The sequence below is a fragment of the Condylura cristata genome, unplaced genomic scaffold, assembly GCF_000260355.1.
Source record: "Condylura cristata isolate star-nosed mole 26May11 unplaced genomic scaffold, ConCri1.0 scaffold00013, whole genome shotgun sequence".
Taxonomy (NCBI): domain Eukaryota; kingdom Metazoa; phylum Chordata; class Mammalia; order Eulipotyphla; family Talpidae; genus Condylura; species Condylura cristata.
The window spans coordinates 22568469-22591934 of NW_004567114.1; the positions used below are offsets into that span (position 1 = coordinate 22568469).

The window sequence follows — 23466 nt, forward strand, 5'->3', positions numbered from 1 at the left end:
GAACAAGCTACGCACATAGGCAGCAGTGTGTGTTGGGCTGGGGAGAGAAGCCAGACTCAAAAGGTCATGTGCTTGTGATTCCCTCGGGTCATGTTCTGAAAAAGACACAACTGCAAGGTCAAAACACATGCCAACCGCTGCCAGGAACAGGGCAGTGAGGAGAGGGGGTCAATCATGAGGGGTAGGAGGGAACTTTGGGTGGGGCGATAGGATTATTTTTTTTAAAAGATTTATTTATTTGTGCATACAGAACTGGGTACAGGTCAGAGGTGCAGGGGCGGTGAGAGGCTTCACCAGCAACAAAGTGGGGAGCAGAACAGGCCAACTGGTGAAGTACACTGCTGAGGGGAGCAGTGGGCAGATCAGGAGATGTCTGCTGCACCATGTGGGTCACCTCTGGGGCGGGGATCGAACACACTGAGGCAGCTGTGACCAACTTGCAGTGCAGCATCCTAACCTGTTGTGCCACCAGGGAGGGCCACTTCACGCCCTTTATGTTAGAAGTGTCCTAAAGAGCGTGGAGAGGGCACAGTCAGAAGGGTGTCAGACATTCCCGGGTGAGCGTGGAACTTGGCATTAGAGCCAGCAGTTCCACGTCCCCACCTCCTGCTGGCCCTGCCACAGTCCTGTTCTCCGTGGTCAGCAGTGACGTGCGTCACCGTGACAGCTTGCTAAACAAAGATCCTGGAAATGAGCCAGATGGCTCAGCAGGTAGGAGGCTCCCAGGGGACCTGGAGGTGGTGGCCATGATCAAAGAGGACAGGGAAGTGTGGCTCTTTCATGGTGGGCCGAGACTGGACAGCGGGAAACGCTGTGGACATGACGCCTGGGGCATCGTGGCAGGTGTGACCTTGATCTTGACCTCTCAGGACCCGACGTCCTACTCTGGGGGGTGTACAAGGGGCTGGGAGACAAGTTGTTTCCCAGGCATCTGTGACTGAGGACCCCTTCCATGCCTCTGAGGTAATTTCTGCTTTGGGGAGAATGTTTCTGCACCGAAGCAAGCTGTGAGGTGTCAGCTCTGTTGCTGGTAAAGGCATGACAGTCGTGCAGTTCCTTCCCCCGTGTTCTCTTCCTCCTCTCCTCAGCCTGACTTCCAGGCTAGCAGCGGTGTGTGCATTGGTGTTAGTGGGAGATGAGATTGTCTTCTCTCAGGGAGCCACGGCTCCCTGTAAGGAGCTGTCTGTACGCAGCAGAGCTCAACCTTGGGACTTGATTCAGGGGCATCAGAGTGATGTCGGCCACTGCTGATGCTGGTCAGGCTGCAGGACCTTGTGGCTGAGCACAGAAAAAGGGGCATAAAGACCACTCAGCTAGGAGACCCAGGTAGTCAGGGACTTCAATCTCTGGTGACACCACTGTCCCATCCTACCAGGGTGGATGGGATGGAGGACGAAACAGTTGTGTGTGTGTGTGTGTGTGTGTTAGTAGCACTGGGGAGTGCGATGTGATGTTAGATATTTTTCTTAGTGGAAAATTCTGCCCATCAAACCCCCAAGCCAAGGAGTCACACAGCATTTGTTGGATTATAGTGGGTTCAAGTCATTTATTGTCAGCATGTTTGGTTCTGGGGTTCAATCCCCAAATTCCAGAAAAATAAACTAATAAGAACCACATGCACTATGAGAAGGCCATTCTGACGTGTCGGTGACCATGCAGTGAGTGGGCATAGAATAGAACAGGAGCCCTCGACTGGAGCACAGCCTCCACCCCCGGACAGCAGACAGTTGGCTGGGGCCCTTGTTGGGGCTGGGGCCAGGGCTGAGGCGGGGGCCATTTCGACCCTGTCCCTTTACAGCCCTGGACCCTTATTGCTACATTTGCTACTTTGCTACGTTATGGCCCAGGGTTGTACCCAGGGGATGCCTTATCACTGGGTGGTACTAATGAGTAGGCTGCTGGCGTCTGCCGTTGCCGTGGTTACGCAAGCACAGACCTCTCTTCAGAGGGTCCTGTGGTGAGTTATCAGGGATTCATTTGGCCACTATTCAACCAGGCCACACATGGTCCTTGCTACATACTCAGCTTAGCCAGCCCCTCTGGGGGCTGGGAGCACACTGCCCTCTCCCCCAGCCCACCAGCCCACCCCAACCAGGTTTTCCAGCTCCTGGACCTTGCTGGAACACCTTCCTCCAATACATTCTATAAGGCCCAAAGATCGACCTCCAATTCAGTCTAGCTTCTGGGAGAGCTTCCTAATCGTGATTTTCGCAGTCCCTGAATAGGGAGCTGAATGGGAAGAGGGTGTATTTTAGGAAAACGTCAACTTTCCACAAGCAGCCCAGGGTCAGACAGGTGACAAGCTCCTGCTTCATGTCCTTTGGTGAGGTAGTTTGAACACACCAGCAATCCTGCCAGTGGAAAAGCCACTGGGACTTGTCCCCTATGTTCACTGGTTCTAGAAGCATCTCCAAGTTTTGAGTGATTCCTCAGGGGGCTGGTCTGGCCCTGGGCTGTTCTATGTTGGGGCCGGAAAGGAGAACAGCCCATCTGGTTGCATTGGGGTCTGGGGCCCTGCTGGGCACCTTCTTAGCAGAACACAACCTTACTTTCTGGAAGGACAGGAGCCTTTTTTGCAGCCCCAAATTCCTGCTGTTTTAGTCAGGCCTGTGGCTGCTGCTGGACATTTGCAGGGGCCAACTTTCAAGTGTTACTTTTCCCATGTAGGCAAAGGCTATTTTAGTCAGATGCTCATTGTCTGGGACCTGTGTGTCTGATCTGATGGGTAGGTGGTCATTTCCAAGGCTGCCCTGATTCTTTGGCCAACACGACTTCTTCTTATAAGTCTGCATCAGAAGAATTCCAGGGATCAGGCCCAGTCAGGGCAGAAACACTTCATCTGTCTTGCTGCAGAACTGCCTTTACACATGTAAACTGGTCTTATCCTTTGGCTCTATGGACCAGGCCAATGGGGGCCAGATAAGACCAGGTTTTCTAAGCATGCTGCAGGCTAAGGTCTGCTTAGTAGACTGACACTGGACTGGCCAACTTGGGCAGAGCAACCCTGTGACACCCCCACAGCTTGGTAAAATCTACTGAGGAGCACACGGCGGTGGTCACAGTACTGAGCTTGTCTCCTTGGGAGGTGGGGTGGGGGTATATTGCTCTGGGTTTGAAAGCATCTGAAATGCCCTTACCTCTATTGAGCTTGTTGGCCTGACTCCCCTTCTGATATGCCCAGAGGTGTCTGGAAGCCTCCAACCTGCTCCATCTCATGGCCACAGTCCACCTGGCTCTGGCTGGCCCCCTGGGGGGCCCCAGGATGAGGCCAGGTTTCAGGTCAGCATTATTCAGTGGGTAGAGGAGCCGCCCCCGCTCTGCCTGCAGCCCCTGAAAGGGTTGGGAAGGGCAGGAAGCAGCCACTGGCCCTGTGCAGTGAGGGCACCTACGTGCTTGCTGGCCTGAAAAACCCTTTGCCCATGTACCCTGTGCCTCTGTGCCAGCATAACCTGGGGGGCTGAGGCAGGACCGAGCTTCCTATGGGCAAAGAATTTGGACTTCAACTTGGTTCTGAGACTGGAGGTCTGAGTAAAGTGCAAGAGGACTGAAAACAACAACAGCAACAACAAAGGGTAGGACAAGGAGGACGAGCCAGCAGGCCCTGTAACGCAGGCCTGGGCTTCCTTTCTCTCGGTGAGTCATCGTCTAGTTCCCGGGCGTCTGCCAAGCGCCAGGCTGTGTGAGGTCGTGTGGCTCGAGGGTGTGGGAGGCTCCGAGAAGAATCTGGGTCTGTATTGCCACTTTTGGAGTCCTCTGAGGACTCAACATATGTCATCTCTCTAATGTCCTCTGCACCTCACTGAGAGGGCAGCTCCTGCCCATGGGGGAAGCTGAGGGTGGCGGGCAAGGGGCCACGAGGGGCGACGCTAATCGGGCCTGGTAACGCCCATGGTGGCTCCCCTGGGAGTCAGGGAAGGCTGGTGCCATGGGGACAGGCCCCTCCAGAAACAGATGGGTGCCCGGGAGTGCAGGTGGGGGATGGAAAGACCATCTCAGGGGACCCCCCAGGAGGTGGGGTCTGCAAACAAGCTTATGCGCCTTTGATCACCAGCTGGGGAATTTGCCTACATGAGTAAAGACAGGCCAGTGATCCCATCTGGGCTTCTCTGTGTATGTGCTCCTGAGGGAGAGTTTCCACCTATGGCCAAAAATAGGTCCAAGGAGGAGTCACAGCAGGTGGGGGAGTGAGTGTCTGGATTCAAAAACATGTCACTTAATACCGGGCTGTCCGAAGCCTCCTGGAAGTCACAAGGAGGACAGTGACCATGAGGAGAGTAATAGCTACCATTTGCTAAGCACCTACTGTGCGTCAAGCACCTGGTTCGGTGCTTTACATATGTTACCTCACAGCTGGGTTGGCGGAGAGCCATTTGACACACACACGAAGGGAATACAAATGGGTCTTTTGTAAGATTGTTTTCAGAGTCAGCTTTCCCCCTCGATGCCCGGCCCCGTGGGCTGGGATGACCCGTTTGGTCCCGGCCTGGCCTCTCCATGGCAGATTCTGTTTCAGACAGGCCTCGCACCGGGATGCTGAGTGAGAGCTGGGGCTGCCAGCCGCCCCGCCCAGCCTCCCCTGGCCGGGAACCCGCCCAGCTTCCAACCTGGGCTGTGGAGTGGAATGGCCCCCAAGTTCATGGCCATGTTTATTTTGAGTAAAACATGAGGGAACAAACCAAGGAGCAAGGGACACAAACAGGGTAATTTGCAAAATAATAAGATGTTTAAAAGTTGGTCATCAGCACGCCCACGGCTGTGGGACAGCAAGCTCTTTCATCCATGGGGTGAGTGTCATCTAGTGTTGGACCCTTAAGAGATTTGACAGGACCAGAGGGCAGCAGCCACCATGCCCGCTGAGACCTCTTCGAGAGCTGGTCTCAAAGGAGGGTGGAAAGATGCGAGAGGCAGCCATCCACAAGGACGCTCAGGGCCAACGACGGGACGGGACAGGAGGGTGAAGCTTGACACCAGCCTTACAAGGGGCGTCCACAGAGAGGGGAGGAGGCAGGAGGCGCTCAGGACACAGTGGCTGCAACTCAGGGGGGTGCACCAGGGAGGCCGTGGGGAGGGGCTTAATACTGGGTGTGCTCAGGGCCAATTTGGTCCGGCTTGAGTTTGCTGGAAGGCATGATCCCCCAGAAGGGGGAGGAGTGATGACAATAAGAGTAGACGCTCCAGTGATTGTCACAACAGGGGCTCCGAGGTGCCCTCCTCTGACTGAGTTAGGGACAAGGTGTCTCAGAGACCAGGGTGTCGGAGCACAACTGTACAGGAAGAGTGGGCTGTAAACGGGGGGGCCTCGGGGGGCCCGACCCCAGGCCTTGTGGACACCCTCTGGTGTCCCCGTTCTGATTGCCCACTGTGTCTCCCCGCCAATGACCTTCGTCACCCTCACTCTTTTTCTTTCACAGTGACCAAATCTCCCCGTAGGGAAAGTCTGTCTGCAGAGGTGGAGCGCCGCCGCCTGCCCGTAAGGTCCTCGGGGCCAGGCCCTGGGCTGGGGACCGTCAGGAGGACTGCATCAGGCCGGTGAGGCGCCTGCCCGCCAGCGACTTTCCCTGCAGAGACAGGTGACAGAGAGGCACACACAGGTGCACACACGCACACACAGGGACAGAGACAGAGAGCAGATAAGTGAATTAATTATTGTATCAGCCACAAAGGCCAAACGACCTAACTAAATGGCCCACGTGACCGCTGGGTTTGGGAACCTTAACTGCAGAGTGTCAGAGTGATCCAGGACTCTGGGGCTGGTCGGGAGCCAGGGTTTGTGGCTGGGACTCCTCTTGGGGTGAGGGAACTTTACTTACTCCAAACCAGACATTGAAATGCTTGGCTAGAGTGTCTCTCAGTGTTTGTGGGTTGCCCTGAACTTGAGTCAAGCGAGAAGAAGAATGTGGTTTGTGGAATGCTAGGATCAGGAGGGTAGATCGACTCAAATAGATGATGGCTCAAGATGTGGGTGACTGGAAAAGCAGGTACTAACTAGGCTTAGGAATGTTAAAGACCCAGGCGTCCTGTCTGAAATGCAGGACCAAGTTCTCCTTGGGACAGACTCACAGGCCCTGATGCTCTTGATGTCTGGTCTGGACAGTAACAGCACAGGGGCAGGTGACATGGCCTAGAGCCTGGGCTAGTGACCAGAGGTCACCACAGGATCCAGGTAGTGCGTGCCAGCCACCTCCTGGATTCTTGGCTCCCATCCACCGTACCTTGGGGCTAAGACTGTGTATCGGGAAACCTATACACCATTCACACCCAACCTCTGTAGAAGTTCTTTCCAAAAACTAAGAATATTGTACCAGACCATGAGGCCTGGTGCAAGAGGCACAGAGGTCCTGAGAGAGACCAGCTGCCCCCACACCCAGGAAGAGCTGGCTGAGGAGCTCTGATATGCTCCTGGGTGCCCAGGAAGGGATGAAGAAGCTGAGCAGGCTTATTTCCCTTCACATAATTAGTGCCCACTCCCTGTTCACCCATTTCAGAAATCCATAGCATTGGAAAGGGGTCCAGGGGAGTGTGGCTGGACCCAAGTAGATTGATCAGCGTGTCTGAGGAAACACTCAAAACCCATCCTGATATTGACAGCGGGTCAGCGACACCATCGCCATCTGCAAAGGGCACCACGTTATTTGGGCTCTGCACGGGCGGCCTGGGTGGCGTGGGACTGCCAGGGCCAGCAATTGCTCATGCTCATTTTCAAGTGGGGTATGAGGGCTCATCATGTTTACCGGACTTGGCTGCCTGTGAGCTGGATGTAATTAAAAAAAAATTGATCCCGTTTGTAAGCCTGTGAAGTATGTAGTAAACCTGCTGATTGATGAATTGATGGATAATGGGTATAACTAATACACAAACAACAAGGCTGTGAGCTTGCTGGATGCAGGACAATGTGTCATCTGGCTTAGCGCTCCGTGGAGGGACATGACCAGCTTGACTTTAAATTCCAATGGCATGATGGGAGCATGTCCAGAAATGGAATTGCCCTCAGGAGCTCTTGGAAAGTCTGCATCTACCTCTCCTTGTTCTTTCCCCTCCTCCTTTCTTTCATTCCCAGTTTTTACTAGTGAGACAAAATATCTTTTTTTTTCTTTACCTGTCTTACAAAACATACACATGTGCACACAAAATCTCCCCACCAGCAGCCTTTTCTGAATCTTCAATTACTAAACTTAGCCTGCAGCAGGACACCTCTCTACAAGGCTCAGGATTTTGTAATCAGATTTTTTTTTCTTATTTTTTTGAAAATCTGAGATGCAATACCAGTCTTTGCAATCACTAAAACCAGGATGGCTATGGCTGCGTGTAGAGCAGCTTAGACATGACCGTTGCTGGGGCTCGGCGATGCTGACCTTCAAGGACGCGCCCGCCTTGGAACCGCAGGCACACTCATGGCCATCACTCTCCCGGACTGCCCTTGATACATGGCGCCCTCTGCATGTACCATCTGGCTGGTTCACTTGGGAACTGCACCTTCGGGTGCAGGCCTGCAGGCTGGCTGTCTTGGGGTGGTGTGTAAGGCCTCTGGGGAACAGTGGGCTGAATGCACCCAGGGACCTCCTAGTTGGAGAGCTTGAATACCCCTCCCTGTCCTTCATCCACATGTCCACCCCTGCTTGAGAACATGCTTTGCACTTGGGTGCCACTTACTGCTGCATGCAAATACGGACTCCTTTCCCTCCTTCCATCTCTGCACCACCAAGGCCAGAAATCACATATCATGCACCCAAATAGATGAATTCCAGGTTTGCCATACATGGCATCCGGGGCTCTGATTTAGTTAGCGATGTGAAAAAAGAAATCACCAGTGCTTCCGAGTAACAATCCGTTGTCAGTGGGGATGTTAAAAGCCCAGAGACAAAGAAGGCGAGGTTTACCGGGCATCCAAGCCCTCATTACAGCTTCACTCTCATTAGTGAGGTCATTTTGGCTGGAGAGGGGGCCATGGGTTGAGGGAGGTTGGAGTGTCTATTTCTGGAGGACTGTATGTCTGTCTATTTGCCTTGGGGGAATTTGGCCTTGAGGCCACAGGCCCTCCACCCCCTCCAGGGTCTCTAGAATGGGCTAGGCTGGACTCAGAGGGTGCTAATTAATCCCTTCCTGGCTAAATCCTGGAGCTCAGCTTCACAGCTCTGACTCCAGGACCTGTGACCAGCCAAATACCTGCCCCTTCCCTTCCTCCAGCTGTTTCCACTTCTCACAACTTGGGGGTGGTGGGTGCAGCCCACAGAGAAGACGCCCTGACATTGTTCCAGGCGGTGCTCCTTCGCATTTTTGTCTCTCTCTCCCCCTTCCTGCACTCACGGCATTTACCAAATGCCAGTCCTGCTGCTCCAGGAGGTGATGTGGGTTCAGGTTGGCTCGGGAGGTGGCTCAGCCCAACTTGCAATCTGTCCGCTACACAGTGGCCTCCCTCCCGGGTGAGGGTGGAAGCAGTTATTCATGCAGGATGCAGGCATGGCTAGATGTCTGGCCTCCGGCTTTGGGGAAGACATCCTGCAATCACACTGGCTCAGCAGCTGACACCCTCTGAAGAGCTGAGGCTCTGGTAGTTTTCAGGGATCAAAGTGAAATCTGACAGCGGAGGCTACCTGTGTTCAGTCAGCGATGAGCTGTCCCGAGACTAGACTGCTGGGGGCTGCCGGGTGTTCCTGAGCTACCTAGAGAACTCCTGCCCCCATCCTGGGTCTCTCCTCTGTCTCTGCACTCCACACCACTCCATCCCAGCCTCCAGTTGGAAGATTCTGAAGGAATGGGGGAGTGGTAATTGTCTCTGCCTGGCATGTTGCATAGTTACAGGGGAAGCAGTTTTTTTCAGACTGTGAGTGTGCGATGTTCCTCAGTGCCGGTCAGTTGGGAACAGGTCGTGGTGCCAGGGAACTGCAGCCAAGCTCAGCCTGAGGCTTTGGCACAGCTGAGCGAAGCAGCCGAAGGTGGTTGAAAAGGCTATTAGCAGGCAGCCTTTGTCCGAGTGAAAAAAATATACAGTGATTAAGAGCTGAGCTGCAGAAGGTACGTTCCAAAGATACGAAAGCTTTGTATTCAGACAATGTACTTTTTCACCTTTGAAATATCTGGCAAAGTTTAATCCAACAGCATTTGGGATCCTTCCATTTCATGGACCCCAAGCTCAGGGGCTGAGCTCACGACACCCACACATCCAATTTCCGCCCTCCACCCTGACTAGTCATTTCAACTGTGGCCATCTTGATAGCTAGAAACCTGGAAGAAGGTGGTCATGAACTCCTTTGTTTCTAAAAGGAAAGACACAAAAGGAACAGCTCCCTTTTGTGTGGCGCTTTAAGAAGAATCAACATGCTGCTTGACATGCTGTGGCTCTGTGCACTGCGCTTCCAGATATTAATCAACAAAGGCTTTCATGCACGGTCGGGTTGCCAAGAGCTCACGCCACTTACTTACCTGGGAGGCTGATGCTAGACTCATTGGCTGGGAGAAGGCTGCGGCTCAGAGAGTCGCCCTGGGGCTAATGGGCGTATCAGGGCAACAAGGGGCCACCCGCACCCCAAGGGCTCAGAAGGACCCTTTGCAAGGCATAGGCGGCAAGGTCGCTGAGCTGCTGGTGAGATTCTCTTGCTGACTTGCCCAGATGGTCTAGGACCAAATTTTCAGATCTCAGGTCCAGTAGGTCAAAATCCAGGCTACTTCTAGGGCTACAAATTGATGGTGGTTGCCCACAGGGCAAGGATGAGATTAGAAAGGGTCATCAGGAAATTTTTTGGATGATGAGTATAGGTTACAGAGGTACATGCCTCTGTCAAATACCCTGAACCACACAATTCAGATCTGTTCATTTTGCCATATGTAATTAAACTGCAAAAGGGAGGAAAAAGATTAGAAAAAATATCTCAGCTATCCTATTTCTGCTTTGAAATTTCCCACTCCTTGCTCTTTTACAGTTGCTGGGATTTTGTTGCTTTTAGGCTAACTTCAAAGCTTCCTGCCATCAGTATAAGAGGAAGCCAGGTTCCTCTGCTGGGAGAGCTAGAACTTGCAATAGAGCTAATCTGGAAACACTATTTCTCATCTCCATTGACCCAGACAGATTGCCTGGTTGTAACACAGGCATTTTCCAGCCTTGAAAATGAAAAATGGTGTTTGGCTGAACAGGGCCCACTGAGTGACCCAGCAGGTGCAAAGTAAGAGGTGCCAGGGATGAACTGTGCTCTCAAGGGGATCACCCTGAATAGATGATTCTCAAGTTTCCAAATGATGACTGTGTGTGGAATCACAGGCTTTGGGGACTTGCTGGGAGGGTTAGGAACTCGGTGGAGAGGTGAGGTCCTGGCTTGAGCATGCTGAATCAATTTGCTGCCCGACTTCCCCAGGCGACTTCTTTGGAGACTGGAGTTCCCGGTACCCCTTCTCCAAGCAAAAGGAGTGATTTTAAAAGGGAGCCTAAGCAACTCAGTGGCCTCTCTCCTTTCTGAAGGCCATCCCCTTTTCTTGGGGGGCAGACTGCCACTTATTTGGGATAGTTTAGAGGTCTGAGGCACTCTGGCAGGATGGTAGGAAAATCCATGCTTCATATAGAATAGTTTCAAAAAGTTTTCAACTCACCCTCTCTCATTGCTTCTGTTCAACTTTGTGAAGCAAGGCAGGGCAGAGAAGTGGAAAAGTCAGGTTATGGGGTAGCTGAAGGTGACCGGCTGCTAGAGGGGCAGGTCGCTGGGCTCTGGGAGGAGGAACGGACACATGCTGGGTCCAGTTGCAGGGCAGCAGCCCTGGGCACGGGGCATTCCTGGGGTGTGCGTTTCTCTTGGGTCCTGGCCAAGCTTTCTGATCTCTTTCAGGTGCTATGGGACATTTATTTAGTTTTAAAATATTCTCTTTATCCAACTTTTAAAATAAGACCTAGCACAAACATAAAACAACACCCCAATACAAAAATCAAATTCATTAAAAAAAATCATTGGCTGAAGAACTAATATACATTCAAATGCACTGTTTATAAAGGAAGAAATATGATAGGAAAACAGATTCTTTTGAAGAAGCCCAGAGCCTTCTGGACAGTAGTGGAAGTGACCAGGTTTTGGGGGGGTACAAGCAGCAGCCTCATCTCCTGAAAGCAACTCCCCCAAAATGTCACTGGCACCATCGCCAAGTTCAGACACCTCGCTCTAGCCAGTGCTGCAAATGACCAGTGCTGTTTCTTTTTTTCTAAATAGAAAATTTAGAAAGGGCAAGTTACCAGCCCTCCTACCGCAAATGCGGGTGACCTCCTGATCTCCCGAGGATTTTCTTTTAATTTCTTATTCCTGCTAACTCGGGTGAATTCAACAGCTCAGGTGCGTCCCCTGCCAAGGGTCTCCAGACCTTGCTGGTGGTGGGGCAGGGAAGGTGGCCATGGGAGCGTGGTGGAGCCGGGGCCCTTCCCCATGGCCACCTGAAGGCTACAGCAAATCCCGCAGCACACTAGGCTTTCCCAGCTCTGCCACTCATGTCCTCGCCATTCCTGCCAGTTAAAAATGACTTGACCCCCATGGGACAGGTGGCGGACCAGGCTCAAATCAAGGCCAAGAACTTGCCTGGGTGCACTCAGTGGGCCACGGCACTTTCTGCTTTGTATGTGGCCATCACGCTCGAGGAAGGAGGCAGGAGCGAACGCCTGGGGAAGAAGGGCTCCTCCATGCCCCCCGTGTCTGCACAAGGAGACCTCACTCGGTGGCACCACCAGTAAGCTTTCTCAGCCTGGTTCTGGGGGACACTTGAGACCAGCTCAGGCATTTCTATTCTGCCTTCATCGCCTCTCCTCCATCACATCTGGGGTGGCTGAGAGTGGGTGGTGCCACTTTCTGACTGGCAAACCTGGCCAGGTGAACCTCTACCTACTGTGGCAAATGGGGAGCAGGTCACCACTGATTGGTGCATGTGGATTTCAAGCAGCTGCTGGGCAGGCAGGTGAAGCCACCAATTCTGTTTGCGGTCTCCTGTTATTGGGGCTGACGCCTCTGGGATCTCCATAGCAACCATCTCAGGGAGGAGAGAAGCAGGTGTGATGTTTACCTTCCTAAGAAGGAGCTGGCAGAACTGCCTTACTTCAACTAGAACCAACTGCAATTAGAAACAAGTGTGTGAGTTTGGGTGCCAAACAGGCTGGGAAGCCCTTGTGGGGTGTATTTCTCGCGCCTCTGTGCAAGAATCAACCTCTGCCTGTTCGTTTTGGTGGGTGGTAGAAGACCTTCCTCCCTGGTTCCCCCAGGCAATGTGTGGGGACAAATCTGAAAGCTGGCAGGCATGCCGGGAGTGACAAGGGCTCGGCAGCTGTGCCCTGTGCTGGTGGCAGGATGCCCAGGCGCCCCAGCCTCCGTTCCAAGTTGTGCAATTTCACTTTACTTGCATTCTTTTTCCTCATGCAGGGGAAATGCCCCCTTTTCACAGCCGGATCTCTTTTCTCTCCTCCCTCTGATTCTGAGCGACCACCCCGGGCTCTTTCTACGCTCAGCTTGCAGGAAGTTGTCAGTGGACACAGGATGGCCGCAGGCGGGCACTCGGCTCTAAAGGCCCTCGGGAGAATGCCTTCCACAAGACCTGGCGATGCCTGCCTCCTCTCTTTTCCTTTCTCCTCCCCCTGTGTACTCTGGCTTCTTGGCCATGGTCCCCTTCAAATTAGGCAAAGGGCAAAAGATTCAAGGAAGCAGGGACTTGGCTGTGTTGCTACTGGCAACAACTTGAGGCTACCCTTTTCCCAACAAGGAAGTTCAAGTGACCCTTGACGCTGCCTACGGGGGAGAGTGCCACTGGAGTTTAGTGGAGGACTCACTGCTTGGTAGTGTGCGATTCTCCAAAGGACCCACGAGGACTTCCTCTCCACCCTCCCGTCCTGAGGGCACTTATCATCTGCAAACAGGTATGCCCAGAACATGCCCTTGGGTAAGCCAGCTGCCCAGGCAGAGTCCAGAGGGCACAGGGGACCAAATCCTGACTGCGGGCAGAAGCCACCTCAGGGTGAAAATGCAGAAGACATCTGGTAGCAACCCCCCCCCCCCCAGCCACCTTTCTTTCTGGAAAGTCCAGATCCATTTTGACAGCCATGCAAAGAAGCCTGGCTCATTTCTCTCTCCTCCCTATCACCCTAATGCAGGTCGGCAGGTCTTTATCAGACACGTATTTCCAACCTGAAAAAGTGCAGCAGGGGTCAGGTCAATATGTGTTTTCAAGAGATGTCTGGATCGAAACTTGTGTGGAGGGAACTCCTAGCCAGGGGGAGAGTTCTTCCTTCCCTAGAGACCCTTTTCCTGGAGCTGCCAAGCCTTTGGTTCCCCTGGGACAGAGGGTGGGGCTTGCCTAACCTTCTCCTCCCTTGGTGACCTACTATGTAGAAAGAAATGTGAGATTTCCAAGTTTCCTGCAGGACTTGGCTCTGGGCCACAGAGGAAGGGTAATGGAAGCTGTATCTGGGAGATAAGTCAGAGGTCGCCGCTGTCGGATTTAAAAGCATCTTCAAATGCAGTGGGCATTTCTGTCCTGTTCTGCTAGGGGTTCTGGAGAAGTGAGTGACAGGATCAATATCTTAGAGATATCATCCCTGTGGTGCCTCTGGCCACCATTTCTGGACCCCTCAGTCCCTTGCCTCTTAGAAGGAAAAACTGAGCACAAAAATGGGCAGGAAAAATGGGTGCGGGGGGATACCAAAAATACATGCCACTGACTCTATGAATGAGGGGGTGAGAACAGGAGTGGTGGGTGGAGACCAGGCCACGGACAAACAGATCACCTCCTCCCGACTTTTTTTCTTTAAACACTTTCTGTGCAGAAGGATCACAAAGAAGGTTAGAGAGCACAGACGGACGCCGGGATCACTCACCCACTGCTGGAAGGAAGCCACCTCGGGGGTGAAATGCAGCGGCCATTCTGACTCTGCGCCAGCAGCACTAGGCAATTGTGTTTTTAGGAAGGGAAGTGAAGAATAACTTATCCAGCTGAAACCATGAAGACTTGTGGCTTTAGGGGAGCCCCTGCCCGGACATGCAGCAGCTGCGGGGCGTAGGTAAGCCAAGCACAGAGGCACATGCAGGACTGCAGCGTGGGTTACGCACGTCCCATACGCTGAAGGCGGCGGCGCGGATCAGACGGCCATGCACCTGTGGATATAGCTGTGCTTACGCTCACGTGCTCTTCACGCCGCGGCACCGCGTAAGCCGCTCATGCATGGTGGGTACGCAGCCTTGCGATTGGCTGTGGAGCTTTATCCCAGGCTCCCGAGTTGCCAAACTTTGACAAACACTGCAAACTTAACACATTTACCTTTCAGTACATATAAGAAACCTGAATTCTCCCCAGGAAAAAGCCACTCATGTCCATGGAAATGGCCTCTCTATTCAGGTTCTGTCAATACTACAAGCACCCGGAGAGTGCACCCCAGGGGTCTGGTTTACGAGGGATTTCGTAGCATTGCCTGCCACTTCTGATTCCTCCCACAACCCCACTTTGTCGTATGTGGTTAAAAAATAGACGCCTTTGTGTATCTGGCGGATGGAGTGACCGGCCTTGGTGAGGTTGCATTGTTCAGGGTGACTCCAGGCAGGCAGACAGCTGGAAGGTGAGCGTTTTGGGAGGGAGACTTTGGCCATGCATCTGGAGGGCTAGCTGGCACACACTTAGGAGGGAGAAGCGTTCCTGCTCTGTGTAGGAGTAGGAGGCCTCTCGGGCCCCTGCAGCCAAGTGGGGGATGGCGAGCAGCAAATGCCAGTTCCTGGCAGTCTGCTACCTTTCCTGAGGCTGCCCCACCTCCCCGCACCACCATCTGCAAGTCCTCCAGTTTCCTGGCGAGTACTGAAAGCCCCTGAGAAACTGACCAGAGGGCAGAAGCTGCCCACGGTCCTTTCTTCTGCTTCAAGGGAAAGCAGAAAAACCAGCTCTGTGATTTGAGTCAAAAAACAAGCCAATAAAAATAGCTACCATATACCGGGAGCCACTGAGGAGCTCTGCGAGTGGCTCCTTGTCATGCACCCATGTGCTCAGCACACGTCATACATGATACCCACAGAAACACCGTCAACTGTTAAACAAGTACCCAGGTACCTACCTGGCAGAATCTTGCAGGAAATTTAAGATGGTGATAAGAGCTAAGCCAGGGCTTCATGTAATCTCGTAATAGTGGCAAGAACAGTAGAAGAGCTGTGTTGGCACAGACGGTACAAGCATGCAGCTGAGCACATGGTGGGTCTCCCCCACTTCCTCGTGTGCTCCCATCTCCCTTTTACGGGTGAGGAAACTGAGGCTGAAGAGGAGCTGCACCGGTCACCCAGCTAAGAGGCAGCCCTGGAGGAGAACGAAGCCTGCTCTGACCACGCCCTGGTACAGCCCCGAGCTTCCAGGAAACGCACATTTAGTGCCAGCACCCCACAGAGCGGGTTTCCTGGTGAGCCACAGGCTGGGGGGCAAGTGAGTCTTGCTGGGTCTATATAGTGGCAGTGGGTGGAGAGCCCGGATTCTACCAGGCTGCCCAGATTCTACCAGGCTGCCCATTTCTCTACATTCCGGGGGCCCGTAAAGGGACACTTCTCAGGGGGCAAAGTCAACAGGTGATCTTTAGTAGGGGATGACAGTGCAGTTGGGGGACGTGTCACTGGCTGGCTTTGACAACATTTAATCCTGGCAACTGCTGAGTCATGCCCCAGCCAGTGGGCAACCAAGAGGCTGAGGAGCAGGCTGTGTGGTTCAGGTCAGACAACACAAGGGGTTCTTAAAGAATACTCCTGCTGGGGCAGAATGCACCCCCTTGTAGTGCTGGGGTGACCTTGACCCCAAACCTGAGCGAAACTGCTGAAATGTGGGTGGTGGGTTCTGTGGCCAACACTCCACCCACATTCCTTCCTAGTCATCCTTCTGATGAAGTCCCACAGATCTAGAAACAATTCAGGGAAGCTGTGATGGAGGGCTAACATGTGAAAGGGTGGGTGGGAAGAAGCTCTGTCATTACCAAGAAAAGCTCCTTCCAACTATGACTGGCTGCTGGGGTAGGGTCACTCACACAGGCTAATGTGGACTCCTTTACATGTTTAAAATTATGGATGCCCTGGAACCTTCCAGTATCATCCCCCCAGGACAAAGAGCCCCTGGGAATTTCCCCCTGACTTTGATGCAGATTATAAAGTTAGGTTGTTCCACCTCCTTTTTCCAACTTAATCTGCTATGATGGGAAGGCCGGGCCCTCTTCTCTTGCTTGGCTGTCTGTCTTCTCCCATTAGGCACCGGGTGCAGCTGCATCAGGCTCTTGGTGCAACTGAGAAGGCCCAGGAGCCCCGTATAAAACAGTTCCCCAACCCTGTGAAAATAGGAGGTACCCCCTGGGTTCTCACACCCTTCTCTCTCTGTCTCTTCCATCCAGACACCAATTCTGCCTGACAGTTTTAAAAGACTGAGCAAACATAGTAACAATCAACTTGGACTGGATTTTCTTTATCTTTCAAAATGTCTTATTAAAACTTTGCTGACTTTACCGGGATCACCATGTTTAATGAGAGGCCTCAAAGAATTTGAAAGCCAAGGATGAAGAGAGGGAAAAAGCTATAAGCTGTAATCACCATAATTACACAATCGCATGATGAGTTGAAAGCGTCTTGGAGGAGTCTGCGTGATGCGGCCGTGTCATTGCAATCGCTAGGCCCTCGGGACAGCTGGCAAGGATGTGACACAGGGGCCCTTTCCTGTCCTCTGACTAGGGCTGAAGATGAGTCCTCGAGGCAGGCCAGGGAGGAGCTTCTCCATCCAAGCTCTGCAGACATGTTCTGCACCTGGCCAGCTCGAGAGCTCTTTGGTGGCAGTGTGCCCTCCTGGAACCTACCACAAACACTGGGGAAAATGACACTACCAGCTTTTCTGCTTCCCACAAAACACCCTTTCAGAATGGAATGATGACAGGCTAAGCTTTGCTTCAGAACTGGGGCACCTCCCCCACCCCCTGCCACATTCCAGCCCACCCCCAAGCTCAGCCCTCCTGCACTCCTCTTGCCCAGCCTCCTGGTGCCGGCGGGTGCCTGTGTCCTCTGCTTGATGACCTCCTTTTAGGCATTCAGCGGAGAGAATCCCTTTGCCCAGAGCTCAACTACAGCCGCAGCAATTGGCTTAAAAAAATAAGCAAACAAAAGCAAGGATGACGTGTGAAGGGCAGTCACCCTGCTCCCTGGCGGCCTCCCTTGTGTTCACTGTCATTATCTGGCTTTTCCTCCCTCATGGCAGAATCTGACTTTTGGATCCTTCTTCTTCAGTCTCAGCACACTCCCTGCCCAGGATCCATTCCCCTTTTCCATAGCTTTTGATTAGCCACAGAATAAAAGTCAGTAGGAGCCATTGAACAAATATGTAATGCACCAGAGAGTTCCAGTTGGAGGAACTGATGGAGTCCAATGTTGAAAGCTACTCTCACTGTCCTTGGCTATTCGCTTCTGAAGGGGCCCAGGGAGCTCCCTGCTCTTGAGGTGACATATTCCATTGCTGGGAAGTGGCTTCTGTTAAGAATATTCTTCAGTAGAATGCCCTTCCCTCTATCTTCTACCCATTTGTTCTAGCTTTATCAGAGCAATGCACAAACGTCCACTCACTCTAGAAGACAAACACAGATACAGCTCGTGGTGGCTCTCAAGTCTCCTTAGGGGCTGGAGGTTTTATCTCCTTCTGCCTCAGCTGACGTGGCTTCCAGATCACAAGCTACTCTCTTCTGGGTTTTCTCCTGTTGGTTCAAGTTCCTGATAAAATATGGGGGTTCAGAACCAAGATGCAGCATAGAATAGAGCAACAATTTTCACTATTCCACTTCTGTTAATTCCACTTCTATACAGCCTGAAGTTGCTTTTATAAAAAAAAAATAAAAATACTTTGCTTTTGCTTATTCTAAGCTGGTAGTCAACAAGAACCCTAGAAACTTTCACTGGACTTACAGCTAAGGTCTTCCTGCTGTTGTGAAACTAACTTTTTTAATATGAGTTTCACCTGGTTAAATTTATAGAATTGTTTTTGACCCATCATCCCACTCTAGACTCACAGAGATACGAGCCTAACATCTCCCAAGTGAGGGATAGTGCCGGGTCTGGAGCTCTGGTTAGGATTTGGCGGCAAAAAGGATGCTGATGAGGACAGGGCCAGGAAACCAGAAACTGCCTCCCTCTTGACACAGATATTCATGTGCCCTCTTGCCAGTCATTAAGACACTGTGGCTAGACTTGCTTTAGCTAATTTAGGGCAAACAGAGGGTTGAGGGGAGGAATAGCGAGGGGTGGAAACAGATGCTCAATTCACTGGAGCAGGTCACAAGAATTTTCTGGGGCAAGGATGTAGGCATGAGGGCTGCCCTTCTACAGCAAGCCGGGATGACACAGACCGTGCCGGAAGTTCCTGTCAAATACCATAGCAAGAGGTCTGTTTCCATGTGGTGCTATGAAGGCCGTTGGTCAGGTTAAAACCGACGGACACTCAGGCTGGATCCTGCTGCTGCAGGGTACTTAGACACTTCCAACCTGTCCCACCTCCCCCCCTAGTGGGGGGGCCAACCCAAACACCCCAGGGTCTTTTGCTCATTGGACTTCTGGTGACATTGGACTTCTGGTGACATCACTGAGCTGAAAATTCCATGGCTCTGAGCTCCACACTCCCAACCTGTCCCACCTCCCCCCCCCATACTCCCCCACCCCAGTGGGGAGGAGGGGCCACCCAAACACCCCAGGGTCTTTCTCTCGTTGGACTTCTGGTAATGTCACTGAACTGAAAACCCATGGCTCTGAGCTGCCCCAGCACCCCGCAGGGTCCCATTTAGCATTCTTCCTCATAGCAGCGTGCTACAGCTGGTTCCTTGGAGGGGGTTTGTACCCTGCCCTCCTTCCAGAACGCTGTGTTTCCCAAACATCATACTCATACACTATTTTGCAAAGTAGAAGACTCCTGAGTTATATTCCCCAAATCCTCGTTTTTTGGGGAGCCCCAGGGCCATCCAATAGCCTTGAGGTCCTTAGATCTTGGGGCGTCTGACCTTTACTCTTCAGTTTGGACACAGGCAGAGCTGGGTCTCCTCAAGTTGACCTTGGCATTGGCAGCTTTGTCCCCTTCCTAGATTCTTGCTCGTCCCAAGGCTGACTCACACACGGAGGCTTCTCCTTCCTGCCCCTTCTGTGAGGCTGCTGCTCCCCCTGGCAGGACAGGTGGGGTCTGTCGTCTGCAGAAACAAGCATCTTGCCCCTGAGCGCTGCACACATTAACCCTCCCTCCGCCTCCTGGAGAGGCCCTACACTCACCTTCACCCTCTACCTTCTCACCGCGCAGATGGGAGCCCGTGGCGGGGTGGTTCCCATGTGTCTGCCTGGGGACAAGCACCAGAAGTCTGACTATCTGAGTGACAGGGAACAGGTTGAAACTCTACAAGCCCAGCAGCTCCTCCTACTGTGAAAGCGCCTTCTAGAAGGATGTCTTTCCTGAGGGGGGTGGGGGTAGGAGGAAGGCTGTGTTATGGCAAAGGGCTGCAGGTCACCTCCCGAAATAGATTCCCGCCTGGCACACACACGGAGCTTGTCCCCGGCCTGCCTTGCGGGAGACTGGCAGGGTGTGCGATTTGGATCCGAATCAGCCGCTGTAAACACACAGCTGTGCCTTTCTGCCTCAGAGGAGTTTGATTTTCACTTGACTGCCTAGCACTCTCGGGTCTGGGAAAGGCAGGAGAGGGCCTGGGTTGGGGGAGAGGGAGGGCTGCCTGGGGAGGCAGGGGGCAACCCCCCACAGCACCCCCACGCCCCAGGAGTGGGGAGGCTGAGTCACCGCTGGGCTACCTAAGTGGCCATGCATCAGGGAGGGATTTCTTGGCTGCTTTTGTTGACAGGTTGAGCTATCAGCTGTAGCAGCTGGGCCTTCTTCCTTCCAAGAGAAGTGATAGGGTCTGGGACCAGGCTTCTAAAAAATGGCCACCTCTGACCCTCTTTGATAAATAAGACTCAGAAATCAAATTCCTTCAGAATTTTGGAATTTCATATCTCCACTGGGGAGAATCACTTTGTTACTTGTTCTTCTCGGCAGGCCACCAGACCAGCTGATTCGGTTGTTTTGCATCTCAGAGTTTGTCAAAAATTGACTTTCACATCTTTATTCTCCAGCTACAGAGTTAGGATGCTAAGTAGGCGTTTTCAGACTTCACTTGGAGCCAAGATGGAGGCAGAGGGAGAGAGTCGAGGAAAGACTTAACCTATCACTGACTGGAACCAGGATGGCAACAGGGACACGTTTTCTGCCTGTGCTAAAAGAGGACAGTAAGTTGGCCCAGAGTTCTCCAGGGAACGGGAAAACGCTGCTGAGATGAAAGCAGAATGCTGCTGTGGTCCCCAAAGCTCATAAGCTCATGTCTTCCTTCCCAGGGCCCACGTGCACGGTGATGTCAGCGCCCCACACAGCTGACTTCCATTTTCCTGACACACACCCAGCTGGGCATCAAACCAGAAGGCTGGGCCCGTAGAACCGGATGGCTGACAAGGCGTGTGTGGCTACCCCTGTGCCTTGTGACCTCTCCTCTCTGCCATCTGGGGTGTTTCCCGGCCTCTGCCTGGGCAGAAAGGCAACACCGCTCTAATTCTGAGAGATGACTATACAACTCAAAATCTCAGCACAGAGGAAAGTGCAGACCTAGGGAACCCTCCCAGCGGAACAGTGTGTTACCTACCCGAACTCACTGCACCTGGGGGAAAACCAGCACTCAGAGAGGGCTGGTGACTGACCCGAGACCACACAGCTGAGCCTGGTCGTAGGGGCCACTTTACGTAGGGCTGCAGAGGACTTTCACGGAGCCCCAGAAGCCCTCCCCACAAAAGAAAGGCAGATCGTCAACATTTTCCTCCAAATACAGCCACAGAAGTCACTCCAGCTAGCAGGACAGGCGTTCACTACTGCTGGCGCACAGGGCTCTGAGATGGGAGAAGCTGGGTGTCTCGTGTGTGACCCAGTGGTCCCTAAGGGACGCTATGACTGCAGTCGAAACCAAGCCCGCACAAAGAGTTTTAGCCAGTCATCCTTTGCTAGAGGCAGGAAAGATGTTTTCCACAGAGGTCAAAGTCCTCTGGGGCTCTGCTGAGTCGAGGTATTTGAGAACCAATCCCAGTGCCAGTGCAGTGACACACTGCCGGGGAGGGAGGGCACCCAGCCTGCTCTGCCAGGAGCCTCAGCCCGGGGGGTTCTTCCTGCAGAGCTGCCTGGAGGGGGATGGTGAGCAGCAGACTTTTTAGCTCTTATTAACTTCTCCTTGGCTTTTGGCCGGGGGAGGGAGGGAGGGGGAAGGAGAGAGGGAGAGGAGGAGGGGGTGACAGCTGGCTCCCGGAGCTTCCTGGTCTCCATCTGACTTTCCTGCTGCATTCCTTGGCAGGCAGGAGAGAAACGCCTGTGGCAGAGATGGCACCTGTCACGGGCCAAGGATCCCCCCGCTTCCGGCCCTCGCCGTTCCACTCCGAGGCACCTTGATGGAGCTCAAGTACGCTGCTCTCCTAGGGGATGGATGGCTCCTGGTCCACTCCCCTGCTTCCTCTGTGGCCTCTGGTGCTGGCTCTGGCACCAGTGACTCCATTTCTCTTCCTTGGAGCCCAAGGCTGCAGCTGATGACAGTCTCAAATGGGCAACTGAGGTTCAACTGGGCTTCTCAGTGAAGGTGTCCGGGAAGGCCAGCATCACTGGGCTGCCATTTCTCCTAACTTAAGGGCATCACCCCGCTGTGGCTTTCTCCATGGAACTGCACACGGAGCAGGGGGTTTGCTCTGGTTTCTCCGCCCCAGCTTGGCCCTCTCGTCAGATGGCTTGAACCACCTCTCAAAAAAGCAACATCTCGTCGCTGTTGCTGAGCTTTGCTGAAGGCCCTGTGCCTCCTGCCCTCCTCCCACGTGGCCCTGATCCTCTATGTCAGAGTCCCCCCACCTCTGCGGTAGCCCCTACAGGAATGAGCATGCCTAAGAGAGCAGGGGCCAAAGAGCCTTTCCGACCTGGTCGCCTAATACCCTTTCCCTCATCTGGCAGCCAGCCACGTAACCAGGAAGATGACAAAGGGTTGAACAGGCTGGTTGGCACGGCACTGGGTGGTAGGAAGTGGTCTTTAGTCAAGAAGCCCTCTCTGCCCCCACTGGCCAAGCCCGGGACTTCCCACCAAAGACGGAAGGGGGGAGGGGAGATGATGCAACGAAAGCCACGGCGGGCAGCCAGGTTCTGCTGTGGCTGTCACGCTGCACAGCCACCCTGGAAGGCGCCCCACAGAGAGAGGCCCCACTCATGTAGGCACCTGCCTTGAGGGGTTCTGACAAGCTGCTCTGTGTTATAGTTCTTCCCGAGACTTGGGCTTATCGTAGCAGGGCGTCCATGCCCAGTAGCATGGGGCACACACTGCACAAAGTCGGCTGAGAAAAAAGTAGGGGATGAAATCCTGCCTGTGCTTTGCTACGTGAGCTGGGCACGCTTGGAGTTGGCTTACCAGCAGGAGTTCAGTATTCTATTTTGAATAAAGGTCCGATAGGCACTAATGACGCCATCTCACAGACTCCATGTTTTACGGCTGGTCGTCAGCCTGAACCTTCCCTGTCACGTCAGCAGGACTTCACGAAGACTGTCGTTCCAACTCCTCACACCACAGACTACAGCACAGCATACCCTGCTGAAGTTTGTTTTGTGAATGCAAGTTCTGGGTGACTCAGGATGAAACTTCCATTGGAAGGAGAAGGCCGCATAGCACAGACTGCATTGGCGACAGACAGGCCCTTGCTGCTCTCACCCTGGCTCAGGCCCAGCAGCTTGTTAAACTAATGCCTGGGACTTCAAGTAAGAGGGGGTCTCTGTGGCCTTCAGCAGGTCCTACCACATCGTGATACACCTTGAGGTGTATACGCTTTCCTGAAATGTTCGTGCTTTACCGAGGAAAGAAAGGACATTGTCACGGAAGAAATTATAGATTTAGATTTAATCTTGATAAGGCCCCACTGGCTGAGCTCACCAACTGCCCCATCAACATTTCTTGTCACCAGTTAGTCTCCACAGCAGCCGACCTCACATCGTTGGTCCATGAGCTGCCCAGCTTCACTCCCTCAGGTTTCCATTTTTAGCCCCATGTCTGGATGCTTTCTTTAAGCATTTTCCCAGCACTATGAGGGTGCAACTGAATGAAACTTTCTTTGAGTTTCATGGTTTGTAGAAGGAAATAGTCACGTGGGCTTTCTTTTAGGGGACTCAAGCACTTTATGAACAAGGCATCCAGAAAACGGGTATCAAATTGCAAGGCATGTCGGTTGCTTGTTTAGAACACCACGCTGTTGAGACTAGGGTCTGGGTTCTAGCCCCAAATACTCGGAGAGCTGCCACTGTCCCAACCGCTGGTCACTTCCTCACATAGACATAGTGTTACCCCAACAGCACAAGAAGCCTGAGTAGATCAACGTGGCTCCTTCTCCCGCTACACACACACACACACACACACACACACACACACACACACACACACACACA

General features: G+C 53.0%; 1 protein-coding gene across 1 annotated transcript in view; it reads right to left on the reverse strand.

Moving 5' to 3' along the window:
• Window positions 1–1526: 1526 nt before the first annotated feature.
• Window positions 1527–23466, reverse strand: part of RGS6 (regulator of G-protein signaling 6) — a 451998-nt gene continuing 430058 nt past the window's right edge. Inside the window, exons 19-20 of the mRNA XM_012724395.1 lie at window positions 13826–13892; window positions 1527–5558 (exon numbers count right to left, since the gene is read on the reverse strand). Coding sequence (XP_012579849.1) covers window positions 5392–5558; window positions 13826–13892 — 234 coding nt within the window. The 3' untranslated portion in view covers window positions 1527–5391. The remainder of the gene's footprint in view (window positions 5559–13825; window positions 13893–23466) is intronic.